Source organism: Mastigoproctus giganteus, chromosome 13 (genome assembly GCF_048544385.1).
Source record: "Mastigoproctus giganteus isolate SK-2022 chromosome 13, ASM4854438v1, whole genome shotgun sequence".
NCBI classification, from domain to species: domain Eukaryota; kingdom Metazoa; phylum Arthropoda; class Arachnida; order Uropygi; family Thelyphonidae; genus Mastigoproctus; species Mastigoproctus giganteus.
In genome coordinates this window covers 112,463,478-112,482,295 of record NC_143587.1, presented here as the reverse complement: position 1 = coordinate 112,482,295, position 18,818 = coordinate 112,463,478, and the positions used below count along the sequence as shown (strand labels likewise).

At 37.9% G+C, this 18,818-nt stretch overlaps 1 protein-coding gene across 1 annotated transcript in view; it reads right to left on the bottom strand.

Annotated features, from left to right (window-relative positions):
* The window catches only part of LOC150076369 (uncharacterized), a 265,264-nt gene that overhangs the window by 239,381 nt on the left and 7,065 nt on the right, over window positions 1-18,818 (bottom strand). The window contains exons 2-3 of the mRNA XM_090388089.1: window positions 14,468-14,499; window positions 9,434-9,527 (exon numbers count right to left, since the gene is read on the bottom strand). Of these exons, the coding sequence (XP_090244215.1) occupies window positions 9,434-9,527; window positions 14,468-14,499 (126 nt within the window). The remainder of the gene's footprint in view (window positions 1-9,433; window positions 9,528-14,467; window positions 14,500-18,818) is intronic.

Below are 18,818 nucleotides of genomic sequence, written 5' to 3'. Positions count from 1 at the left end.
ATTAACAAAAATATTTAATATCTTTCAGAATGCCATTTCTATCTAAATGTCCCTGGATTGCACTCAATCATTGTCAAGGCTTTCCCAACCACTGAAATCAGAGTAACCTGTCAGCTTGGTTTGGTTTGGTTTGGTTTTTAATGGCGCATTGGCAGCTAAGGCCATAATGCGCCAAGTCAGGTTTAAAATGCTATTAAACATTTTGGTAGCCAAGGCTACCACGTCAAACAAATAATTATTATGTTAAAAAGGTATAAAAGTAAAAGCATAAAACTTAAATCTTTGTATAAAAATTAATAAATTGTAAAAAGTTAAAAACGTCAGACATATTGTTTCTGTCACCTATAATCTGACTGAGTGTAAATGGCTCAGTCAAATTATTAAAAGCGGTAAAATACAAGTGTCGTGCTTCTATATAAACAGGACATTCTATTAAAATATGACGGACGGTTAAAATAACATTGCACATCTCGCACATAGGTGGGTCATCCGCCCTCAGCAAGTAGGAATGGGTTAGATGACTATGACCTATGCGGAGCCGAGCAAGAACAACTTCCTCTCTTCGGACCCTGCGTAGACTGGACTGCCATTGCATAATTACAGGCTTGATGTGATGTAATTTATTTGTGGCCTGTCCATGCCAAGAATCTTGCCATTGGGAAAGTAGTTTAGAATGTATTATTTGCTTGTAGTCTGTATAGGGGACTGACAGGCAATAATTATCCAGGGAAATGGCTGATTTGGCAGCGGCATCAGCCAATTCATTTCCCCGGATCCCAATGTGGCTTGGGATCCAGCAAAAGCGAATATCGAATTCTAATTTCTTGAGAGAAAAAAGAATCTGCCGGATCCTGGACAGGATCGGATGAGGGTTAAAACTCACCGATACCAGAGCCTGTAACACGCTCGATGAATCACAACAAATCATATACCTCTGGTAGTCGCGATTTTTAATGTGATCTAGGGCTGTTTGTATTGCATGCAACTCTGCAGTATAAATGCTAGATTCTTGTGGGATCTTACAGGATAATGTTTTGTGAGGGAACACAACAGCAGATCCCACATGACATTCTAACTTTGAGCCATCTGTATAGATTGGCAGAAAGTCAGAATACTGCTCTCTATGTGATGCAAAGAGTTGCTGGTAGACAGATGGCGGTGTAGTAGCCTTCTCCCAGATCTTAAGGGAGAAGTCGCAAGTTGGAAAATAAGCATGCCAGGGTGGAAAGAATTGCCTTGGTGACTGGGCAACGTTGTCTACCGTCAAGTTGAGCTCATTCAGCAGCCCTTGAATGCGAATACCAAAAGGTTTGTTGGCAGTCCTACGGGTGTTGTAGAGGTTTTCCCAGCGCGGCACAAAGACGGATGGCCACGTGGGATGATCGGGCAGGGATTTTAATTTGAAGGCGTACTGTAAGGACAACTGCTTACGTCGAAGAGACAGAGATGGTTCATTTGCTTCAACGTAAAGGCTTTGGACAGGAGATGTGCGAAATGCTCCAGTGGCTGTTGGTGGATTGGATCTAACCACCGAAGTGCACTATCTCTAGCAGAACCATAAACCTGAGACCCATAGTTGAGTTTGGAGCGGACAAGTGCTCGGTAAGGACGAAGAAGGGTAGAACATTCTGCGCCCCATGAAGTTGACGAAAGGGCACTAAGGATGTTAAGCCCTTTCACACATCTTGTCCTCAGCTGACGAGTGTGTTGTAAAAATGTCAGCTTTTTGTCGAAAATAAGTCCAAGGAATTTGAATTCTGCTAAAACTGGGATGTTATTTTGCCCAAGCCTTAATTCTGGGTCAGGATGAAGATTACGTTTGCGACAGAAGTGTACACAAACAGTCTTCTGTGATGAAAATCTGAACCCATTAGCCAAAGACCAAGCTGTAAGATGGTCAATGGTTTTCTGCAGTTGCCTTTCAATGACCCTCATATTGCATGAGTGACAAAATATAGCAAAGTCATCAACATAGAGGGCATTGTTTACAGTGGGTGGAAGTTGTTCTGCGATAGAGTTTATTTTGATTGCGAAAAGCGTGACACTTAGAACGGATCCTTGTGGGACTCCCTCTTCCTGAGAGAAAACTCGAGAGAGGGTGGATCCTAAACGGACTTGAAACTGGCGATTCGAAAGGAAGTTTTTAATAAAAAGAGGAAGGTTACCTCTAAGACCAAAGTTATAGAGGTCTTTTAAAATCCCAAATCGCCAGGCTGTGTCGTACGCTTTTTCAATATCAAAGAAAACTGCTACCAAATGCTCGGATTTAATAAAAGCATCACAAATGGACGTTTCCAATCGGATTAAATGATCCAGAGTGGATCGATTTCTTCGGAAGCCGCACTGTGTCCTGGAAAGCAGACCATTTATTTCTAAATACCATACGAGGCGTGCATTAACCATTCTTTCCAGGACTTTGCACAAACAGCTTGTCAGAGCAATAGGACGATAGTTACTTGGATTACTAGGGTCTTTTCCTGGTTTTGGGAAAGAAAGGACGATAGCCCTTTGCCAGGAATCCGGAAATTGTTTGTGAATAAAAATTCTGTTAAACAGAATTAACAGGTGATCCTTAGATTGTGGTGAGAGGTGTTTTAGCATTTCGTATTGGATGTCATCGGGCCCCACAGCACTTGCATGCGTGAGAGCGAGTGCTGCATTTAATTCTTCCTGTAAAAAGGGCTTGTTATATGATTCAAGCCCTTTTGAAGAGAAGTTCGGTGGGTTTTTCTCAATTTTCTTTTTCAGGGCCAAAAACTCTGCGGGAAAAGATGTTGTTGCAGAGATTTTTGCAAATGTTTCCCCTAAAATATTTGCAACTGCAGTTCGATCTGCAATTGGACATCCGTTGTGCTCGAGGATCACTGAAGGGCATGGTGGATATTTTCCCTTCATTTTCCGGATCTTATCCCAGACTACTTTTGAGCTAGCAGCCTGAGTTATAGAAGATGTAAAACGAATCCAAGATTTCCTTTGGCTCTGACGTCGTACATAGCGTGCTTTTGCACGTGCACGTTTGAATGATATTAAATTTTCAGTGGTGGGATATCGGCGGAATATCCCCCAGGCTTTGTTTTGTGCTTTTTTTGCTGCCGTGCATTCTGAATTCCACCAAGGTTTCGGGAATAATGGGAACCGGCTGGATGGTTTTGGGATTGCAATTGCAGCTGCTTGGACAATCGTTTCTGTGACATGAATGACTGCTTCATTGATTGGCTCCTGACTGACTGTACGGATATCAAGGTTTGCCAGATGTTCAAAGGCATTCGAGTCAGCCTGATCAATCTTCCACCGCGATAAACTAAATGGCAGACACTGTCTTCCACTAGTTAGGGTGGTTATCACGGGGAAGTGATCGCTTCCATATGGATTTTCTTCTACCTCCCAAGTAAGTGCCATTGATCTTTCTATCCCAGATAGAAAGATCAATGGCAGAGAATGTACGGGTAGGCATGTGGAAGAAGGTGTTTGTTCCCACATTTAGGAGGGAGAGATCATTGTCAGTGAGCATATGCTCTATGACTCGTCCCCTTCCATTGATGTCAGCACTACCCCACAGAGTGTTATGTCCATTGAAATCCCCAAGAATTAAACAAGGGGAAGGCAATTGCATGATAAGATCATCAAGGTCTTTCTGGGGGATGTCAATCCCAGGCGGCAAATAAACAGAGCAGACAGTTAATAAGAACCCCACTGTAAGGCAAATTGGTACAGCTTCAATGCTAGTTGTAAGCTGCAAAGGCTGAAATGGGATCTGGTTGCCGACGAGGATTGCGACTCCTCCGTAGGCAGGACCGTCCACAATTCTATCCTTACGAATGATGGTAATGTTATGCGCGGTGGGGTCATCATTTGCCTTTAAATAAGTCTCCTGTATGCAAAAGCAAACTGGTTTGTGCTTTTGCAGGAGTGCCTTGATGTCGTCAGTATTTTGCCGGAATCCACGACAATTCCACTGTAGGAATTTAGCCATTATTTGGACTTGGTGGGTCCATCAGGCGGCTTCCGAGGTGCTGAGGGCTTAATTTTGTCAGTTTTGGATTTATCTTTCTTGGGGAAGTATGGACGCTGTCCTGTGTCCATTTCTTCCTCAGCGAAGAGTTCCAAAACTGACTCATCATGTACCTCCTTCTGCTCGACATCCATGTTTTCCTGCATCCTAGGTGTTACTTCCCCTTTCTTATTCTTTTCTTTTGCTACTTGTGGAGCATTAAGAGGTATCGATATAGGAGTGGCAGCTGATTGGTCCTTCTGTGCAGGTTTTTGGGAGCTTAAAAGATAACGTGCAATGGGAGTAAATGATTCTTTTGGAGGGACGGACATGTCCATCTGAGTCCCAATCGAACATCTCCCTGCTACCTTCTGGGCGTAGGTAGGTTTTTTGATGTTAAGAGGTTTTACTGCTTTTCTTGCCTCCTGGTACGATATGTTTAGCTCTGCCTTCAGCCGTTGAATTTCTTTTTCTTTCCACCTCTGGCATGCCCTTGAATAGGCCGGATGTTCTCCCTCACAGTTAATGCAGGTGGGTTTAGTGGCTGAACATGCTGTTGTTTCGTGGTCCTTTGCACCGCACCGGGCGCATGCAAGGACTCCACGGCAGGCCATTTGAGGATGTCCATACTTCTGACATTTAAAACACCGTAAAGGGTTCGGAATGTATGGACGTACTGGACAGTTGATGTATCCAGCTTTAATCTCATCAGGAGGTTTGGGAGAGTTAAAAGTCAGGATAACACTCCTAGTTTTAACAATTTTCCCATCCCTTCGCGCAGTGATTCTCTTGACGGCAGTAACTCCCTGTGGTTTTAGTTCGGAGCAGATTTCCTCCTCGGTGACATCGAGAAGGTCCCACTCCGAAATGACACCTCTCGATGAATTTAGTGTTCTGTGTGGTGTCACTGTTATGGGTATTCCTCCGATTGATGTTACTCGGAGTAGATGTTCAGACTGCCTGTCATTTTTTGTTTCAATCAAGAGGTCCCCAGAACGGAGCCTCTTAACTGACTTGGGTGTACCTGCTAACCCATCCAACCCTTTTTGTATAAAAAAGGGTGACATTTTACCAATCGGTGTTTCATTGGTGGAATGCATTATTAAGAACCTTGGGACAGGCCCTGATGGTAGTTCGGTTCGCTGCCTCTTTGTAGCAATAATGCTATCTGCCTCTCCGTCATTATTTTCAGATAGGGACCGGGTTGGGGCCCCTGAAGGAATATGTTTATCAGGATTCATGAAGATTTTAAAATTGTTCAGTGCCCGGGCTCCCCACCCACCACGGAGCCCAAAGGGACGCCCACTACCTGGCATGCAATAAATGCGCTCGGGAGTGGGACGCCAGGGCTACCCAGACACTATACCCGCACCGCCGCCAGCCTGAATCCTGTCCCTCGGACCATGAGGGTAGGGGTGTGGCATTGACACGGTTGACCCTCGCAGGCGAGCCTACTAGCCGATTGATCCTAGCCGGGCCTTCCAGGACCACCCGTCTTGTCGAAGCAGGGGCCAAAGTGGTGTATTGAAGCTGGGCCCCTCAACCACCAGGATCCCCCTTTCCGAATTTCCACGGGTCGCAGCGCACGGCAAACACGCCGGATTCCATTGATGTAAGCCTGGAACCTGGGCTGTGGGTGTTGGATCCCAGTGATGCTAGTCTGGAAGTCCAGCAGCGTCACTGGGAGGTCCCCTCACCACGTACAGGTGCCCACGTCGAGGGGAACCTGTCAGCAGTTATCTACTTTGCTCTTAGTATTGGTGTATTGTATGTATTGCCTTTATGTATTAATGATATGCTGGCACTTCTCCAGTCCACAGGAATCTCTCCAGAGTCCAATGAGGCAAGAGAGTTCAATGCACTCTTCTGCCTCTCTCAGAATTAGTGGGTACATGCCATCAACTCTAAGAACCTTACTTGCCTTTAGGTTCAAAAATTTTCTAACAATCATCTTCAAATCTGTAAATTTCAAAATCACTAATTTCATATATCTTAATGAAACTCATCCTCTATTTCTAAGTGACACCACATTTCTGTTAGTTAGCCCTATTATGTTAGCATTAGTAGTCATAACCAGTAGTTCAAATTCACTCATTTTATTGACAACACACCTGACATTACTATAGACACAGTTAAAACTAAATATTCTTCTATAGTTTACTACCCTGACACACTCCTTGAAGTTATTTAAGCTTGCCACCTTAGCATGAGATTCTCATTCATTTGAAATACTTCTACTCTAAGCCTCTTGCAAATATCAGCTGTTGCAGCAACAAAGAACTCTTGAGATGTGCACATGCATTACTCTGACCCATCATCAGATACACAAATGTCTATATTATTTTTGTCCTCCCTAAATAGCAGCTTCCCTGAACCCTTAAGGTATCCTTAGTGATGTTGGCAAAACCCTTGAACCATCTTTGTTCAAATGAATCTTGCCTCCACAGAATTGATCTCTTCTATTTAGTAGAAACAGGATTTTTGGTCAAAACAAGCAAAAAACAGGAAGCTTTTGCAAAAAGGAAGTTCACTGCAAAAAAAAAAAAGCAAATGAGGAAAATAGATTTTTTGTGAAGTCCACAATGCACCAGAAATTTAATTTCATTGACAAAATACACATTTTATTTTAAAATACAGCCATACGACTATTTACCAATACAGTATGCTTTGAAACATTAACTACAATTTTTCTGTCTTTGTCTGTGGATTTCTGCTTAGATTGGCTGTTAGACATCAATGATTATGACTGCTTTGAAAAAACTCTTATGGTGAATCAAAGTTTTCATTAAAATGATGGCACTGCTGTTCACACTTAGCTGTGAAGAGCATCTCCAAACCCTCACCAGATTTTTTTTTTTTTTTTTTTTTTCACCTAGTTAAATATTCCTGACTGCATTGCTATGAAAAATTATTAAAATGCCAAAAGTAGCTTGGGGAAATTTGTTATACTTCCTGCTTCCTTGTGCACTTGTCAGTTCCCCAACCAAAAACCACTGCATATCAATTTTTTTCTATTTTCATAATTGTATCAGGTAGATTCAGACAGAACTAACAGAAGTGCTGCTGTAAAACACCTATGCTTCATCTTTTTTTTTTATGACACCAAGGACTACTGAAAACCTGGCTGCAAAAAATTTGACAGTGCAGTATTTCAAATATTTGAAAAGCTACATTGACAAACAATAAAATTTGTGCTACTTCAGCATTTATAAAAACATTTTTCAATGAGAATTTGTGCATCATGTGGCCAAAAGAACAGTATCTTCTCTTGTTTTAGGCTATCCACAATGTTGGATTCAGGGAACAAATGTCTGGGGAAGATATTCATTAGTTTGCCTGTAAATTCTGAATTATTTTGTGATAATTTGGAGATTTTTTGCTTTACAAACATTTTAATCTATAGAAAGGAATAGTTTTAAGCACTTTAATTGTAACATATTCATTTATTTTTGTGAACTAAGTAAATTTCTTTGTAATTAAGTTAAGTGAAATTGTTCCAAGGACTAGAACAGTAAAGTATATATGACCCAGTGCAATGAGGATACCTTGGCTAGAAGAGATGGGAGATTTCTGATAGTTTTGTTTTGGTTTTTAGGAGCATTAGCAACTAAGGCCATATTGCTCCGGGATATGCGGTGGTCATTCCCTGATCTTTCCGCATCCTCCGTATTTGGTGGTGACGGGCTCGAACCCCGGTCTAAGCAAGAAGCGTGTGCTACGCACTGCTGCTCCTTCCCACCTGGCTACGGAGGCGCCGATTTCTGATAGCGATTCTCCTATAAATCAAGACCTTACTGCATATTGTGTGCGAGAGAGAGAGAGAGAGAGAGAGAGAGAGAGAGAGAAGAAATTAAATGAAAGTTTAGTGTTTTGTTAGACGAATTCAAATGCTTGAAGAAAATGGGTGTCTCTCAAAGGAATTAAATCAAGAAACACATCACGCACTCAGCTGCCCACCTTAACATTACAGCCAACCCTCATAGGATCAGCCATGAATAAGAGCAGGATGTGCTGCTCCCACAGGAGGTAGTTATTCTTGGTGACTCTACTGTCAGACAAATGGCAAATATTTTATGCAATAAGAATAGGTGGAACAGAAGAGCATTTTTGCCAGAAGCAAAAGTTGGTGATACTGTAGAAGAATTATCATCTTTTACTATTTTTTTTTATTTATTTTATTTACTTATTTTTGCTATTGTACATGTTGATACAAATGATGTTATAAGCATAGGCATTCCAAGGCTTTACTTAACAAGTATGAGGCGATGTTGAGAGAAAGCTGTGGGTTAAGGCTGAAATTAAAGTGTCTGGAATTTTACCATGACACAATAGGAGTGAGTTTATGATGAGAGCTTTGTCAATCAATTTGGTCCTGGAGAGAGAGTTTGTGTAAGGCCCATGAGGTAAAATTTTTCTCAGATGATCAGTGCTTGTAAACATAGGGCTGTTTTTTTACAGAGTTGGGATACACTTAAATAGGAGTACAAGAATATTTGCTGATGCTATATGAGGTAGTGTTAAGTAGGTTAGAAAACTGCTAGTTTAAGGGATACACTTTAAACAGCAACTTAATACTTTAGCACATTTAAACGAATATTTTAAACAGCAAGAATCAATTTTACATCTGCTTGCAGCATTCTTGCATTTAAAGTATAGTTGTGGAAGGCCAAACAACCTGTTGTTTCTGTCCTTGCACAACTGTATTTTTTTTGCTATTTCACTATTAAGAAACATTTCTGAATATGTCTACATGATCACAATTCAAGAGGAAGAGTATGTTCTATGAGAGATGCAAATAAACATTCAGCACATATGAAATGCTATATCTATTTTGGCATATCTTTCTATGTACCGCATACTCTCCTAATGCAAATGTCTGATTTACATTACATTCTCAGTGCTTGAAACTGCAAAGAGAATTGAAAAATCAATTCTCTTTGCAACACACAAATATATGAAATCACACAGAGACAACACTATTATCTTGTTTTTATTTTGCAGCGTAGAAACAAAAATAAGCAAAAGTTTTTAAAAAATTCCAACTTTGACATAGTTTAACCATTTTTTTTATGAAAATAAAAATATTAGAGGGAAACCGAGTTTTTGAAAAGATGGAGAAACCCTGTCACCAACTGCATTACAAGGATGAAACAGAGTTAAATATTTTAAAATAATAAAAATATTTTACAGAGTAGTCAAATTAAGTAAAAAAGATCATCAGACATTAAAGTTTAGTAATCACCAAACATTAAAGAATCAGTGCAGAAATTACAACATTTTATAGATTTAGATACTATGATTATATTATGTCGTTATTACATGAAAATTTGAACTCTCATTATTACAAGAATTTTATAAATAATACTAACATAACACAAAATTTGAAATAACAATACCTCTATTTAATCTAACTAATTGTTTATTGACAGGATAAATACTTACCCATCTGATCAATCTTTTCCATATCTGCTATAAGCTGGTGTGGATCTTTCCCTTTCAGTACAGCAGCTCGTACCATTTGTCTTTGTTTCTTATTCTGAAATCAAAATAAAATACAGTAAGTCCCCAACTTATGTAAATAATTCAGACTTAGAAAAATTTTTTTTCACTAATTTTTTTTTTTTTTTAGGATTTACAATCCTTTTTTTTTACTGTTTTTTACTGTTTTAAATTTTACAAATTTAAAACAGTAAAAAAAAAAAAAAAAAAAAAGCAATCAATAACGCTTCTCTAGTAGACAAATAAATACTGTTAATTATTCTCAGTGGTACCCACCAAGAATAAGTAACAGTAGTCTTCTCTACTACAGAAGCATTACTTATTTGAGTAATAATGCAATACCTGGTATCTCGTTGTGAAGGTAGCCATAATATAAGATATAATTAAAACAATGCCTTTACACTACATATGTAGCTTAATTTTATGGGTTAACTATGGTGTATCTACAAAGATGAAACAAAACTGATATTATATATATATATCAGTTTTTAAGTACAATAACATGTGTCCTTTCTTCCTTTTATGTTTTCTTTTCTTATGTGCCACTCCGGTTACTTCACAACTGTCCCCATAAAATGTTTTAATTAAACTAATTAAAAATATATAAAAAATATATAACTAATTAATTGAAAAATACAGTATATAACTATTTTTCTTCATTCTTCTGAGGTTATATTATGTGGTTTTTGTAATTTTGGCATATCAGGGATATAGTAGCAATATTTTATTAGTCATTCCTGAGTTACGTAAAACTCGCCTTATGCACGAAGTCCTGGGAGGTATCACGTATGTTGGAGACTTACTGTACAACTGATAAAGGGTAAAAAACATATTTAGAGATTACAAAGAAAAATTAGTGGAAGGGGGAAATAGAGCTATTTCGTGATGCCTGTATGCCATGAACAAAGCCGAATGTAGTAATAATTTTCAGATCACAAAATAGTAATCTATTTTGCAAACTTTTTCTTTAATACCTCCATATATAAATTATCTTCTATATTTTCCGCATGTTTATAGATATTGTTAGAAGGATTCACCAATTTGGTGACACCATGCTAATATTTAAGGAAGCACCCTAACCTCTGAACTTGAACACAATACCTGCTTTATATCTACTAACTTTAGCTTACCCTCAGATTGTATTTTGATTTTTTTATCCTTCGTTTAAACTTGAATATGAACCAAATTTAGCATATATGATGTAGATAACAAACATATCAAATCAGAAATTTTGGAGGATATCTTTTACAAGAATTTAAAATATTATGAATTCACAAGAAAAGAAAGATAAAATGAAATTTCCTTCTGCTTCAAAATTAAATCCTGTTCCAGGACCTCATCTAACTGAGTTTTGGGGCTGTCTCCTCAAAATTGCTCTATCTTCATGTCAATAGACAGAATTTATATTGGATGGAATTCTCACAGATTCACTAAGTGTTTTTTGTTGTCTGTTATATGGATGTATATCAAATGCATAACAGGAGATACCTACATGAGGAGGTGTCTCCTGTTTGGAACATATCTCCTCAGAGTGTGTATTGACATATGAAAACTGTAAAAGGAAGAAATATGTTACTGGATATTCAGTTTGAGATCCCACAAGGGCCAAACACAAAAATGCGACAGAAATCGTGAGGAATTGTACCATTCCCACCTAATATCTCAAACAATCAAGAAGTCACATCTTCCCCAGTTCACCTTTCTTCTAATATCAGAATTGTCCAAATAAATGCCCAAAAGTCTGTAGAAGCTGCTGACAAGGTACATAAAGTAGCTGAATTAAAAAAAATCCTTGATATGCGCACTCAAAAACCTTACCAGTCAAAAATAAAAAAATAATGAGATACTCTGTAAGATCCAAGACAATTCAACCTAATTTGGAGAATCTTAAAACTGTATTATCATCTTTAACCAAACCCCCCAATGTTCTTAACAATTCTAGCATCTACTCACAATATACTACATGCATACAGGTCACAAAAGTTAACATATTCTTCTACATTGTTGCATTGTGCCTTCCTCCTACAACAGATACAACTCTTTCCTTAAAACATTTAGATCATGTGTGGATAGTTTCTTTCTTGACCCTTACTCATTCTTATGGATGCCAATTCTAAGTCTATTGGTTTAATCCGTGTCAATGATTCAAGAAGTCACCTTCTTGAAGACCCAGTCTTTACAAATCAACTGTACATATTCAGTTTACCTGGGAACCTTTCACATTCTATAACTCTTTAGGGCATCCAAATATCAATGTCTTATTAGCAACAAACTCTGCTTTCTTATGTTTACAAGTGGAATGTTTTCATGGACTGAGCAGTCTCCAACAGGGTTATTGCTTTTAATATTAAGCACCTCTCAAACCTCTCACTGGCACCTGCTTCTTTTTTTTTTTTTTTTGCTAATGCTGTATAAACTCGCTTCCTTGCATCATTTACCACTACTAAAACTAATAATTTGATTAGGTATTCGCTAAGAAACATTCTCTTAACAAGGTTAATGATATTATTCTTAATACATTTGAAGACAATATCACTGACACTTCATGTGATCTTGAAGCCATGGCCTTAGCAATTCAAACTGCCATTCAAAAAATTATCTCCAGGTTCACTAAAAGAAAAGTTATAACTCATAACACAAATTGTTTGTGGACTCGAGACCTAACTGTTTTAAGATACCAAGTCGATCATGCATGCTGCACATTCCAAAGATCTAAATGAAACTAAACTTTGTCACCTGGACATCCTAAAAATATGCATTTTCAATATAAGACAAATAAAAATAATACATGAAAGCAACATATAACAATTAACTCAATTCTTGGAAAAAGTTTTTTCATGAATCTGGAAACTGAAATCCGTGAAGATTAATTTATAAAACGTGAAAATATAAGATCTTTTCTGTAAATATCTTCAACACTATTAACTCTGAGGATATGGACACCCTTAACTGGACAGATATCATAAACATAAAGTCCAGGAATTGATAATATAATTCTTCCCTGGACTATTTTCCAGGAAATTCATTCTCTAAACAATGAATGTAGAATACTGCTTCTATATTCTTCTATTCATTCTACTTCTTCTACATCCTTCTGAATTCTACATTCTCTAAATTGTTTCCATTGAATCTGCACCTCCTTTCACTTCTGATGAGCTCAACACTGACACTGCCTCCATGAAGAAAGACAAGCACCCCAGAGTTAATTTAATTGACTGCATTTTTATTAAACACTTCCAATCACTTCGTCCTAATTACCTTTTATGCTTGTTCAACAAATGTCTAAATTGTGATACCTTTCTGGGGCACCACATTTTATTTTAAAATCAAGGAAACCAATCAGTAATGCAAAATCATATGGATCAATAGCGCTGCTATCCCATTTGGGTAAAATTCTTGGGAAATTGATTGCCTACCATATTAATCTTTTAACTATTAAGCACAGTTCTCAGTCAGATTTAAAATACAGATTCAGACCAGGAAGAGGTTGTAAGGATGCCATGTATGAAATTATCAAAATTCAACCTTGAAATATACACTTGCCCTGTTCATTGATTTTAAGGGGGGCATCTGACTCCTTATGGAGCCCAGTGTTTTTAACCATTTTTTAACCACTAAATAACTCCAATTACTTTACCATTTAATTAAAAATACAGGTGAAACTCATAACGTGACGCTCGGTGTCCGAAGAATCACAGCACGATATAAGCGGGATTGCATCAGAAAATTCTAGCCATTTTTCAGCATTCAAACTTGATACGTACTAACAATTTTGCTCATCTCTTTTTTTTGCATGATAATTGCAATACTACATCTAAGAAAAATCATGCAAAGAATAATAATGGAAACAATATGCAATTGTGTTGTTTCAATCTTTAATTGATGTTTATTGAAGTCATTTATCGTTCTTATGAAAATCAAAGGATAATGCATATCACAGATTTGCATTAAACTGAAAATATTGGCACATGTTCAAAAGGAATCCAAAATGCTGACCTTCAGCGACTAAAAACACATTTCAACTGATGAAAAATGGAAGCCGTGCTTGCATCTGGGGCTCACAATACCAGTCAAAATCTTAATACTGGTATTTCAGTATTTTTAATTTATGAAACCAGAATACCAGCATTAATAGCGGTATTCCAAAAAAAAAAATAAATAAATGCTCAATAAATTTTGATGACAATTAGGTGCAATAAAGTAAGGAAAAAACAAGCAATGACTTGAATTCATGTTTTAAATCAAACTTTTATTACAATAATAAATATTCTGACAAAATATTATTAAACATACAGTTATTCCAAAAACAAAAAAATATACATATTGATACTGCAAATTTAGTTATGTTTAAGCATCCACACACTACCTGTCCGAATAAAGTGAGCTCTTAAGAAACATAAGCAATCAATAGTATGATCATTTAAAATGGATCTAATTTTGGTACATATTTGATTAGCAGAAGAAAACACCCCTTTGGATGCTATGCTGAATGGTGCTATTGTATTGAGATAGTCATAGACAAGTTGCAGGTTTACCTCCCTTATTCCCTCATCTTCAAAAAATCTTATTTCCTTTTTATCAAAAATATAAAAAAAAAAAAAATTCTTTTTTATTGCATTATATCCGTATTAAAGAAAGAGACAATTGAAATTTTTAAACTTGGTGAGGAAACCAGATCTGAGTTGTGGGTGGGGAGTTATTTCTTTATTAATTTTTATTTCCCTGTACCTTAGTATTGGTGTCAGTAGCAATTGTTATTATTATTATTTTTGTACAACTGCTCCTCTCAAGCACTAAGGCCCACAAATTTACAGATTTCTGTATCATCACATACCATGGCTGAGTTGAAATAAAATTCAAGAGTCAAATGACATAAGTTGCAATACATATGTACATGCAATATTAGCTGTTGAAATAAGATCAAAAGCATATTATATAACTGTAAATATGCTTAAGTTAGGCAAAAACAATAATTACCTTTTTAAGTTCCCTTTTTCGTGCTTCTTTCCCTAAAATTAAATAAATATCCATTTAGTATGTACATTATACATATGTAAGCAAAAATTTTAAATCAGCAAACATAATAAAGCAACCTTATAGTATGCATTCCCATATACAACTCTGTGATATTTCTGTCCCACAAAACTGAGAATGAATACTAGAAGGTTTTGTGAGTTCCTTGATTTTAACTGAAAATTCTTTTCCCAAGATAGAAAAGTTCAATAATTATTTGTCAGAAATCCTCTGACAAAAAATTATTGAACTAACAATTGCACTAACAATGTGCCTTTGTAGTGAGAAAACAGAAAGTACTGCACAGTGCTTGTACAGTTAGTTCTGCTATAACATGGTACACAGGTTATGGTATCTCAAATTAAAAACAACAGGGCTTATGTGAAAAATAGGGATGGGGCAGAGAACTCAAAAAAAAAAATGTTCAGTCTGGTAAGAAAAACACTAAAAAAAATTAGAAACCCAATAAAATTGCTAACACAAGCTTAAACATCTTAAATTTCTAATAAATAAATAAATATTACAGTAAATATAGCAATTTACCTTGACCAGATACTTTGTACTGGTCATAGACTAAGTACGCTTACATATATAGCTTAATAATTACATATACAGGGTGTCTCAAAAATATTGGTACAAACGTTTAGGGGAGGTACGTAACATCTAAAGGAATGTGAATCGCATAGGAACCCATAACTGGAAACGTCATGGGAAAATAGTAGCAGAGGCACAAGAAGCAGAAATGACACAAGACAGTAATTAGTGGCAAACATTTATTTGACATAATATTAACAATGGAGTACGAGATGGATGCATTTCATGATGTTACAACAGATGCTCAAAGGTTCCACCATGAGATACGATGCATGCGTGACACCGACGCAGCACGGATTGGCGGACATGGTCGAACACACCTGGAGTTTCTTTGACAGTAACAGCAGCGCAGACGAGTCTCGCCAGGAGATCCATTTCCGTCTCCACAGGCGATTCAACACGATAGATTTGAGGGCTCCCCACAGAAAGAAATCAAGGCTCGATAAATCAGGTGAGCGTGGGGGCCAGGCAACAGGTCCACCACGGCCAATCCATCGACGCCCAAAATGCCTGTTCAAACGGTCACGAACACACCTTCCATAATGGGCAGGCGCCCCATCATGTTGAAACCAAATGTTGCATCTCACATTTGCTGGAACATCGTCAAGTAACCCTGGTAGAACTTGTTCAAGAAAGATCCGATATTTAGCGGAGTTCATGCGGGATGGTAACAGGTATGGGCCGACTAAGCAGTCACCGACCATACCTGCCCACACATTTATTGCGAAGCGATGTTGTGCCGCATGGGGGCGCACACCGTGTGGGCCCTCTGCTAATCCATACACTAGGTGCATGTCTGCCAGCGACTACTGCTTGAATAGTACAAACTTACCTGTAAAAAGATCTAAATCTCCCAAGCCGACCAGGCTGGCCAGGTGGGTAAAGTGCCTGCCTGGCAACTCAAAGTTCGCGGGTTCGAATCCTGCCTCGGGCTTGGATCAAAGTACTGCAAAAACCTTGGGAGGTTCATTATGGCCACAGAAGCCAATGCGCCAACTAACTAAAAAATAAAAAAAAATCTCCCAAAAACTACTTCATTCATTTCACAAATATACATGGTCTCAATTCCAAATTCAATGATGTGCATTACCACCTTCAGTCTGCCAAGCCCCAATTTTTTTCTGACAGAATCCTAATTATTCATTTCCTCAACCACTTCTCATCTCAGTTGTTCTACTTAATTGCCCTATGATTCCTTTCACTTTAAATGTGGTACTTGTGCATATATCTGTTCTGATGTTCCCTCTCAGAGTTTTACTAATTTGGAATCTCCTCTTTTCAAGGAGATTTTCGAATTTGAAACTTACTTTAGCTTAAAATCTCTCTACTCCATTCTACCAAATTCACCTGTTGCCTCTATCATTCTCTGAACTCCACTAATCACTTGGAACTCTTTAACATCCTTTCTTTGAAATTTGAGTTTCTTCACTCCAACCTTCCTGATAGTAAGGTATATTTCCCTGGAGATTTTAATGATCACAACTCCAGTTCGCTTTGTAGTCACATGGACCTAGCTGATGAAGACACTGAGGCTTTTGAAATTACTGATGTCCATATACAATTCTGTGATATTTCTGTCCCACAAAACTGAGAATGAATGATAGAAAGTTTTGTGATGCGTTGATTAAAAGTCCTTTTAATTCACTATCCAGAGGAAAAAAGCGTTTTAGCTGAATTTATTTACCAGACATTTCAAACCATACGCTCTACACTCGATCTTTTTCTCATAAAGAACCCATCAAAGTACATAATTGAGGCAAGTGGTCCTCTAGGCACCACAGAACACAACTTGATTATGGTCTCTTCTCCAATGGTGCCTTTATCTTATGCCCATTCTCACAATATTTGCTCATTACATGTCAGTGAAATTATTCTTGTAATAAAGAAATTGTGCTATGGCTGTTCAAGATAAGAATGATGCATATCGCAACTGGCTTGCATCCAAGTCTCCAAGTTAATTTTCAGTCCACACTAAAGTTTGCAACAAACTGTAAAGTAGTCATTAATAAATTCAAACTAGATTTTGAACAGACTAAAAGTAGACAACTTGCTTCTTGTCCATTTGGTAGTCGAATATTTTAATCTCTTGCCAAAGCTGTTGGCCACAACTTCTGCTCATCTCTACTCCTACTTTTCTTAAAAACTGATGGTTCTGTTGCCTCCTCAGTTAAGATAAAGCTAACTTACTAGCATTCTACTTTCTTCTAACTCTTATATTAATGATCTTAGTAAACCACCTCCTACCATTCACAGCATGCTCAACTAGATATTTTGTGTGGTCTTCCATCAAAAGGTTAGCAGCAAAATTTTGAACAGTCTTCATACTAAGATAGCTCCAAGTCCTTATGGCATTTCTCCACTTGTTCTCAAAACCAGCACTCCTGGTTTACTGAGTTTACTCCTGTTTACCTTTTTAACTTTTTACACTTTCCTATTGAACTGGTGCTTATCCTTCTTCTTGGAAATTTGCTCATATCCCGGCAGTTCCTAAAAAGGGTGACAAATCCCTCCCATTGCACTTACCTTTACCTTTTTCAAGGTAAAGGTAAGTGCAATCTCCTAAACTACCACCTCCTAAACTATCTCGAATCTTTCCATTTGATCAATAATGGTTCTCTGTCTTCTAGCTTCTCAACTAATTCACAAGATTTAGTTCTTGTGATTTCACATCTCTGATTTCACAAGATTTAGTTCTTGTGATTTCACATCTCTGATTTCACAAGATTTAGTTCTTAATCCCATCCTTTTCCTCTTATATTAATGACCTTCTTTCACTGACTGGAAATCCTATCCATAGTTTTGCTAATGACAGCACACTGAAATGAAAGACTGTCACCCTTCTCGCTAGTGGACGAACCCACCAGTTGGCAGGTATATAGGTACACTGCATTCACGTAGAAAGTAATTCGATGTCAGTATGGATAAATATCTTGAGTTAACCGACTTTGAAAGAGGGATGATACTGGGTGCCCGACGCATGGGTCACTCTACCGCAAAGGTGGTACAGAAATTACACTATCCCCGTTTGACAGTATCAAGAGTGTATCGGGATGCACACGTAACCAAGACCATTCAGAGATGCATCTAGACATACCAAAGGTCCCAACATCTGCCAGTTGAACAAGTCCCAGACCATACCGACCATCCATCTGCCTGAACAGTTCCTTGTTGACATGACGGGTGCATAGCTTGGTGAGGTTTCTGCCAGATATGCACCCTCCCATCTGCTCGAAATAACTGGAAATGGGAGTCATCGAACCAGGAGACCCATCTCCAGTTATCCAAGGTCCAGTGCTGATGTTCTTTCACCCAGTTGAGGCGTAGAGTCCTGTGTCATGGTGTTAGCAATGGGACTCTGGTAGGTCGGTGGCTCCCATAACCTATTATGACTAATGATCACCTGATGGTCTTGGTGGAGACATTTCTGGCACCTCCGTTGAAATCAGCAGTGATTTGTGCCACTATTAATCTCCAGTTGGCTGAAACAATGAAAGACAAATGTCAACGGCTACATTCATCCATCACCTTTCTCTGCCCTCTGAACTCACAATAATCAGATTAAGAGTATTACTCTCTCTCTTGTTGCCTCTCTAATATGCTGCTGTAGAAAACAGTCATTCAATAAATTCACAGGTCTTGCTAATGTGAGAGTGACAAACCCACAAGTTTCAATCAACATCTGAAATGTTAAAATTCCCCATTATAAGGCATTCTAATTTAC